Source organism: Myotis brandtii, unplaced genomic scaffold, assembly GCF_000412655.1.
Source record: "Myotis brandtii unplaced genomic scaffold, ASM41265v1 scaffold244, whole genome shotgun sequence".
In the NCBI taxonomy this organism is placed as follows: Eukaryota; Metazoa; Chordata; class Mammalia; order Chiroptera; family Vespertilionidae; genus Myotis; species Myotis brandtii.
The window spans coordinates 1,889,883-1,899,482 of record NW_005359225.1 but is presented as its reverse complement, the minus strand read 5'-3'; the positions used below and the strand labels follow the sequence as shown (position 1 = coordinate 1,899,482).

The 9,600-nt window shown below is 38.8% G+C and overlaps 1 protein-coding gene across 9 annotated transcripts in view; it reads left to right on the top strand.

Annotated features, from left to right (window-relative positions):
• The window catches only part of UVRAG (UV radiation resistance associated), a 283,373-nt gene that overhangs the window by 30,751 nt on the left and 243,022 nt on the right, over positions 1–9,600 (top strand). For 3 of the 9 annotated variants that reach the window (XM_014540397.1, XM_014540399.1, XM_014540398.1), the window contains one exon: positions 4,016–4,050. The exons of the other annotated variants lie outside the window; for them this stretch is intronic. In XM_014540397.1, the coding sequence (XP_014395883.1) occupies positions 4,016–4,050 (35 nt within the window). The remainder of the gene's footprint in view (positions 1–4,015; positions 4,051–9,600) is intronic. 9 annotated transcript variants of the gene reach the window in all.

Genomic DNA, 9,600 nt, shown 5'->3' with positions numbered 1-9,600 from the left:
CTGGGCTGCCAGAGGGATGTCTGACTGCCAGTTTGGGCCCGATCCCCCAGGGAGTGGGCATAAGCCAGCAGGTGGACATCCTCTGAGGGGTCCCAGACTGCAAGAGGGCATAGGCCGGGCTGAGGGACCCCCCGAGTGCACAAATTTTTGTGCACCGGGCCTTTAGTCTATAATAATAAAAGCGTAATATGCTAATTAGACCGGACAGCTGAACGACCTTCTGGATGTCCTTCTGGACGAAGCTGTGGTGGTGGGACCAAGGCAGAGGTGGTTAGGAGCGATCAGGCAGGCAGGCAGAGTGGGTAGGGGCGATCAGGCAGGCAGGCTAGTTAGGAGCCACCGGACAGCTGAACGACCTTCTGGATGTCCTTCTGGACGAAGCTGCTGTGGTGGGACCAAGGCAGAGGTGGTTAGGAGCGATCAGGCAGGCAGGCAGAGTGGGTAGGGGCGATCAGGCAGGCAGGCTAGTGGTTAGGAGCCAGCCGTCCTGGATTGTGAGGAGGATGTCCGACTGCCGGTTTAGGCCCGATCCCTCGAGAGGTCCCAGATTGCTAGAGGGTGCAGGCCAGCCTGAGGGACTCCTCCTCTCCTGTGCACGAATTTTGTGCACCAGGCCTCTAGTTTATATATAATCAGAAAAGTTTTGAAAGAAATAATACTATTCATCTTCTAAGAGCTGGAGATTTATTTTGGGAACTGATTAGTAGTTTAACTTTGCAGATTAAAAGAAAAAAAGAGTATTTTTCTCCCCCCCCCCCACTGATTTTAAAAGTAATACATATTGTAACGAATTCAAATAATAGAAAAATGTAAAAGTATAAAGCAAAAGTACCTTGTTATAGAAAACAACAGCTTTTAGCCCTTTCAGTTATTCTTTCTAAAAATATATATGGTGTATATAAATTAGAACATATGTATATATTAACATAATAAACACATTAAATTAATATATATGTAAATACATTAAATTAAATATATGTTAATTTATTAATAAATTAATTTATTAATTTACATACATACATATGTATCTCTAGTTAATTTATGGTTGGAGTAATTGGTTAGCCATTTGGGAAATAAAATGAAAAGAATAATACTTAGTGTTGCCTAGTGTTGGGGAAACAGGTATTCTCATAAGTGGGATTGTAAATTGGTACAGTATTTTTAGTGAATAATTTGGTAATATATCAAACTTATATATATTTTTTTGTCTTGCAACTTTACTTCAAAAGATTTTTTATTTATAACATTAATTGAAATATCTAAAAATTGGCAGTAACCTAAATGTTCATCAGTAGGAGATTCTTTTTTTTTAAATATATATTTTACTGATTTTTTTACAGAGAGGAAGGGAGAGGGATAGAGAGTTAGAAACATCGATGAAAGAGAAACATCGATCAGCTGCCTCCTGCACACCCCCTACTGGGGATGTGCTCGCAACCAAGGTACATGCGCTTGACCAGAACTGAACCTGGGACCCTTCATTCTGCAGGCTGACGCTCTATCCACTGAGCCAAACCGGAAAGAAGAAATTTTTTTTTTTTTTTTTTTTGTTAATCCTTACCTGAGGATATTTTTTCCATTGATTTTTAGAGGGAGTGGAAAGGAGAGAGAGAGAGAGAGAAACATTGATGTGTGAGAGACACATCAATTGGTTGCCTCCATGAGCACCGAAAGGGGCCAGGGATTGAACCTGCAACCCAGGTAGAAGCCCTTGACCGGGAATTGAACCAGAGACCCTTTGGTGTGCAGGCCAACACTCTGACCATTGAGTCACACTGGCCAGGGCAGTAGCAGATTCTTTTTAAAGACGATTAGAATGATCTCTTTTCTTATTTCAAATAATTATTTGGAGGTAGAAAAATTAGAAAGCTTTCAAGCAAAAACTAAAAGTAAACAACTTAATCTTGTCATCTAAGATAAACATTGTTAATAATTTGGATCCTGTTATAAATTCTTAGAACCTGTTTTTTTTTTACTTAATATATTGTGACTCTTTCTCCACAAAGTCAAATATCCTATCTTTATTTTTTTAGGAAGACAAGCTGAGAGTAACATAGATGATACGTTTGTCAAGAAGTGCTTTAATCAAAAGAGTATGCACATAAAAGTGCTATGACCACCCTCTCAGGTTTGGCTCAGTGGATAGAGCATTGGCCTATAGACCAAAGGGTTTGATTCTGGTCAAGGATACATACCTTGGTTGCAGGCTCCTCCCTGGCCTGAGCCCTAGTTAGGGCTCGTGCAGGAGGCAACCAGTTGATGTATTTCTTTCACATTGATGTTTCTCTGTCTTTCCTTCTCTCTTCCACTCTTCCTAAAAGTCAATGGAAAAATAATCTCGGATGTGGATTAACCAAAAAAAAAAAAAAAAGTGTTATGTCCATGTCTGCTTTTTATTTACTGCGTGATGATTCCCAAGCTTCAGTTATCTTTTTTTTAAAATATACTTTTATTGATTTCAGAGAGGAAGGGAGAGAGAGATAGAGATAGAAACATCAATAATTAGAGAAAATCATTGATCGGCTGCCTCTGTAGGCCACACACTGGGGATTGAGCCCACAACCTGGGCATATGCCCTGACCGGGAATCGAACTGTGACCGCCTGGTTCATAGGTCGACGCTCAACCCCTGAGCCACACCAGCCGGGCCAAACTTCAGTTATTAGTGGATCACCTTGACAAGTTGCACTCTTATTTGAATGTTACCTATACCATTGCATATTTAATATATTTTTAAAAGTTTATTATTTTTAAACTTATGGTTAAGAATAATGTGTGAAATTGTTGATTCAAAAAAACTTTGTCTACCCTGTGCCAGGAATGGTTTTATGTACTGAGGATACAGCAATTGTACAAAACAGACACCACTACTCCTCCTTTATGGAGCTTACGATGAGTGGTGTAATCTGTACAACACAAGTTTCAGTGTATTAGAAAAAATGTAGTTTGTCCACGAATCATCTATAATCACCTCAAGCACCAATGATATGTGCATCACATTTGGGAAATAGTACTCTTTAGCAACGTAAGGATACAAGGGTCCTTGTAGGCTCTGCAGAGATAGACAGAGTATCCTGGAGACGACGTTGGCAGGGCCTACAGGGAATGTTGGAGGGTAGTTGGAAATGTCTGCCTCAGTCACATTTCTCTTTTTTGATTGTGTCTTCGGGTTTTCTAACATTTACAACATTCTTGAATGTTTGTAGAATCATGAAAGTTAAACAAAATTTTTTTTAATCCTCACATGAGGATATTTTTTTATTGATTTTTAGAGAAAAGAAGAGAGAGAGGGAAAGAGAGAGAGAGAGAGAGATCATGTGAGAGAGAAACATTGATTGGTTGTCTCCCGTAGGAGTTCAACCTGGGATTGAACCTGCAACCTAGGTCTGTGCCCTGACGGTGAGTTGAATCCACCACCTTTTGCTGTACCCGATGGTGTTCCAACTGACGGAGCCACCTGGCGAGGGCTGAATTTTTAAATTTAAATGTTTACAGAGGATGTTTGGTCATTAGTCTAATTTTCTAAGTTCTCTGATGAAAAATGGCCCCAAAGAAATGACAGAGACAGAATATTAATGACAGGTGGAATCAGAACTTAAGTTACCTGGTTGCTAGATCACTGTTCATTTTACAATACTACAGTGAATAATCATAAGTGATGTTTGAGAAAAACAGAGAATATGGAATCAGTTGTAGAGAGTGGGAGTAGGTAGGGGATAAGAAAGTCTGAGTTTTAAGGACTCAAATTAGAATCTAGGGTAAAAGGAGCCAGTAAAAGTAAAAATAACTAACTTAAATCACAACACGTTTCGACCTTCCTTTACTAATGTTTTCCCCTTTAAAACACTTTCATTTAATCTTTATTTCTACTTCAATTTTTTACAGATAAAGATATAGAGAGAATAGATCCCTTGAAAATGTCTTACTGAAACAAATGTTAAAACATTTACCAGATTAAGAGTTAATGAATTTTATTTTTTTCCAGATCACTTATTGTTCTTTTTCTTTTTTTCCAGAATTTTATAGAAGTGAAGTGATTAAGAATTCCTTGGTAAGTTTGCCTTCTGACAGGTGCATATACCTATAACTCCTATTGCAGAGAATGCTGAGACATAAAATAAGGTCAAGTTTAGTTCTGCCTTCTTCCATTCAATCTTCTGCTTAATTACTGCTTAAATCTTTATTGATTTGTTCATTGCTGTGTCTCTGGTGCTTAAAACATGCCTGGCACATACCAGATGTTTGATAAATATTTGCTGAATGAACTTATATTTTTTCCATGAAAAACTTTGGTGTTTTTTCAAATTAAATTTTATAATTCTATCACTTCTATTTACTGTAGAGGTTTTTGACTTACCAAACATTGTAATAAATGATAGTTTGTTTAGATATAGTTCTTTAAAATGCTGTCGTATAGGATCCTTCTCCTGTTTTTGGCAATGGCATTCCTCAGTTAGAAATTTGGAAGTGTTCTACTTTTGATAATCTGTACACTTGATATTTGCATAAGTGACTCAATTTATTGGGCCACATTGATAAAAAGAAGAGCTTTATGCCAATGGTAATATCCTTTTAATGGTCCAAGACCATACTGGATTTGACCACTGTCTACATTTTTAAACCTCATCTCCTAATATTTTTTCTCACTCATTGTGTTCTAGGCATAACTCATTTTTCAGTGCTTTGAACATGCCAATCGTGTCTCGTTCCTTATACCTAGAATACTTGTTTCCACAGATATTGGAAACATTTGGCTAAAGAATTCTTTGAGGTCTCAGCTATGTGATTTCAGCCAGACCTTCTATGACTATTCCATCTAAAGTATTTCCCTTTTGTCCTGACCTGTATGGCTCAGCTGGTTGGAGTGTTGTCCTGTACACCGAAAGGTCTTGAGTTGGATTCCTGGTTGGGGCACATACGTAGGTTGTGGGTTTGATCTCTGGTTGGAGTGCATATAGGAGGCAACTGATCGATGTTTCTCTGTCACATTGATGTTTCTTTCTCTCTATAAAAATCAGTACAAACATATCCTCAGGTGAGGATTAGAAAAAAATGCTGCTCCTTAAAAAAAAAATACAGTAGTTCTCTTTTCTCTATTCACTGTTTTTCACGTCATCTGTTTTATTTTCTTTAGAGCATTCTCACTATTGGGAACTCCTAGTCACTTGTTTGTGTTTATTTATTATCCATCTCCCATCTACCACAGTGTAAGTCTCTTGAGAGCAAGGACCTTCCCAATCTTGTGCATCTCTGAAACCCTACAGTGTAGAATAGCTCAGTGAGTATTTGTTAAACGGATAAATCAGTGAGGTATTATATTTTCAGACTCCTTTGAGATATGTTATTCCAGCCCTAGCCGGTTTGGCTCAGTGGATAGAGTGTCTGCCTGCGGACAGAAGGGTCCCGGGTTTGATTCTGGTCAAGGGCACATGCCCAGGTTGTGGGCTCGATCCCCAGTAGGGGGCACTGAGGAGCCAACCAATCAGTGATTCTCTTTTTCATCATTGATGTTTCTCTTCTCCCTCTCCCTTCCTCTCTGAAATCAATAAAAATATATTAGAAAAAAATAAAATATGTTATTCCATTTCGATCCTTAGAAAATCATGAAGGGTAGATGGAGTAGGTCTTAAGAAATTGCCACACGGAGAGGCCCAGCAACTTTTGTAGTTCTACAACTGCAAGACCAGAACTTCAGTTCCCAGACCTTCTCACTTGAAGTTTCTACTACTCTTTCCTCTTCATCAAGCTGTCTTCCAAATGTCTCAAATATCATACTAGATTTGGATCCTTAGCCAAACAGATTCCTTAAGCCCATTTCTGAGGAGCTCCAGTCATCAGTAAAGCTCTTCAAGCATTACAGGATTCATGATAAATGGCTAGCATCATGCTTGACATAGTAGCTACTGAGTCAATATTAGTTTTTCCTTTTCTTTTGGCTTAGGTGGAAATAGAAATAGGAAAACCCCCACAGACGAGTGAGAGCTGGGGAAAGGGTTTATAGAGTAGAATGCCACTTTGATTTATCTGCTCCCTTTTCTGTAGTCAAAACTATAGTTGGAGATGGTTTTACAACATCCCCTTGCATTTTCTCTGGATTTGTATCATAATGGACTTTATGCTGTAGTGGTACCTTAGGGTATAATTCTGCATTATTAGTATTGTATTTTCTTGATATTCAGATCCATATTTCTAAACATCATCACTATCTTCAGCTCCTTTTGACTCCTGTCTTCAGTTGCTTCTGAGCTGAGCTGTCTCTATGAAATGTGACATCTTCATCCCCGGTGTACTTAGGCTGAATCGTGTTTTGTAAAAATAGATTCCAGACAAGGGAGAGGGTTGGACAAAAAGACTTCCAAGGTCCTTTTCACTTATAGTTTCTCCTGTAATTGTTTCCTGAGTATACCACTTACCAGCACTTGCTTGCATTGTACTTGTTCAAAAGCATTTCCTCTCCCGAAGTGGATGAAAGTTCCTGGAGGTTGGAGACTGCCCGAATATCTTCATGTCGCCCTAGCTCCCACTGTATTCCTTCTGTTGGGTAGTTGTTTGTTAAATGTTGATTCATTGATATTTCCTTTTAAGGATATTCTTTGAGATTATATTTTTGGCAAGGATTGTTTGTTTCTTTTATAACCTTGATATAGATTTGATAAACCTCAGTTCATTTCTCTTCTTTTTGAAAGGATTCATCTTAGCTTGTTGCTAAGGCATTGTGCCTGATGCAGATTAAAGGGCACTGAGCGCCACAGGAATCAACAGCCTTCAGGGCATATGATGGGGATGGCACTTTGTTACCTGCCTTCCTGCTGTCTCTCAAGAACCACAGATGAGCAGAATTTGTTGATTTTTTTCCCTGCTCAGGAGTTTGTTTTTTATTGTCACCTGCCGAGAGAGAGAGAGAGAGAGAGAGAGAGAGAGAGAGAGAGAGGGAGAGAAACATCAAAAGGCCCTCTCTCACACACTCCAAACCTGCCACCTTTTGGTGTATGGAACAACGCTCCAACCTATTGAGCCACACGGGCTAGGGTTCCTGCTTAGGAGTTTATAATTCTTAAACTATCGTGATATTTGCTGAATAGAGTTAATGATTTAAATGCTTCTATTCCTCCTCTTTACCGTTGTGCTTGGTACATAGAAGGTGCTCAGCAAATGTTTCTTAAGGAATGGATTCTTCCATAAATACATTTATTGACTGACTTCTAATTAGCCACTAAAGGATTAGGCAAACTAATACTTTATTTCTAGCTAAGCTTTTGGTAAATTTTCACTCTGGTGAACTAAGTTGGAGGCTGGTGAGCTTGTGAATAATCTTTTTCACTCATGTAACTTTTAAGGCTTTGACTTTTTCCTAGCTATGCATTCTGACCTTGTTTTTAGACCAGAGTGGCCTGGTTTTGCCACTCTAATGTCAGAGGCAACATGGAAAAATGGATACACAATTAGAAACTGTTTTTCCGTAAAGATTAGATAAACTGTCCTTTTTTTAAAAAAAATATTTTTATTGATTTCAGAGAGGAAGGGAGAGGAAGAGAGAGATGGAAATATCCATGATGAGAGAAAATGATTGATCAGCTGCCTCTTGCACAACCCACACAGGGGATCAAGCCTGCAGCCTGGGCATGTGCCCTGACTGGGAATCGAACCCTGACCTCCTGGTTCATAGGTCTTTATGCTCAATCACTGAGCCACACCGCCAGGCTAAACTGTCCTTGTGTGCCTATTTTGTGCCTTGTCCTAACTCCTGAACACTCCGAATTAGTGCTGTCCAATGAACTTTCTGCGATGTTGGCAGTGTCTGTGCACTGTCCAGTACAGGTGCCCAGCCACATGTGGCTGTTGAGCACCTGAAATGTGGTTAAGTCTGAGGAACCAAATTTTTATTTAATTTTAAAATATATATATTTTTATTGATTTCAGAGAGGAAAGGGAGAGGGAGAGAGAGATAGAAACATCAGTGATGAAAGGGAATCATTGATCAGCTGCCTCCTACATGCCTCCAACTGGGGATTGAGCCTGCAACCCCGGGCATGTGCCCTTGATTGGAATCAAACCTGGGACCCTTCAGTTCGCAGGCCAACGCTCTATCCACCGAGCCAAACCAGCTAGGGCTAGTTCTGTTTAATTTTAATTTAACTACACGTGACTAATATATATAGTGTTGGACAGCACATTTCTAGATGTTTCTGTAAAGCTTTCTTAGAATCTGTAACATTAGTAAGAAGAAATCTCTTTGTGTGTGTGCGCTTAAAAATATATATACTTTGCACTTATACTACTAGTACCATTCTAAATCAGTATAATAGCTGTTCGTATGGTTGCCTTAGGTCCTCTAATATACAGGATAAACCTCATGAAGACAGGGACTGTGTGGTTCATTGTCATATCCTCCATAGGCATTGTATTGTGTTTGGCTTGTACTTGGCAAACAAGCAAGGAAAAAGCAATTTATAGTATAGTATATATATAGCCTAATCCAAGTTGTCAGTTGTAAGACTCATCATTATTTTATGTTCACCAAGAAAAAGTGAACACTTATGTTTAAACTGAAACACAGAGCCTTGGCAATAGTCCTGTGGGGATTGTGATCAATCTTACTAGCCTCTTGTTACTTTGAAATTTCTTTCACCCATTCCAAGGTAGTATTTATTTAGCAGTTTTTCCTTCCTTCAGGTGTATTGCTTGACCTGTGATAGGAAATATCTTGTATGTACTTCAGTGATAAAATATAAATCAGCTTCCTCAATTTGTGGCAATTTCCTTAAGTCTTATGAAGAAGATGGATGAGCTTATTTCTCCACTGACAAATATTTGCTTCTCTAATACCAAATTCATGCCTTATTGCTCTATTTCTGTGCTCTTTAGCTCTTTTTTTTTAATTTTTAAAAAATTTTTATTGTTGAGATTACTAGGTGTACCGGTTAATAATGGCAGATTTTGTAATCAAAGAAAACACGATAATTTCAAGAGAAACATCAAAAGTGCTTTATTCAAAGCAATGTCCATTGCTAGCTACACATTTCCCCCATCTTTCAGGTACTTTGTGGATACCGTCCCAATATAACTTTTCTTGTTTTGAGGCAGACCGTTCAGAGACCCAATTTCCCACTTCTTCATATGTTTTTAAGTGCTGCTCAGAAAGTGCGTGTGCCATCAATTGGAACAAGTGGTAATCTGAAGGAGCAAGGTCTGGTGAATACGGTGGGTGGGTTAATACTTCCCAGGCAAGATCTTTTAATGTGTCTTTTACTGGTTTTGAAGTGTGTGATGGTGTGTTATCATGAAGCAAAATTACTTTGCCATGTCTTCTGGAACATTCTGGTCATTTCACGATCAAAGCGTGGCTCAAATTGATTATTTGTTGTCAGTAGTGATCAGTATTAACAGTTTCACCTGGTTTTAGAAGCTCATAATACACCACACCTTCCTGATCACACCAAACACAGAGCATTGTCTTCTTTCCAAAGCGATTTGGCCTTGCAGTCGATGTTGATGGTTGACCTGGATCAACCCATGATTTTGCATTTGGGATTCTCAAAATAAATCCACTTTTCATCGTCAGTCACAATTCGATGCAAAAAAGACTTTCTTTCATGCCGTT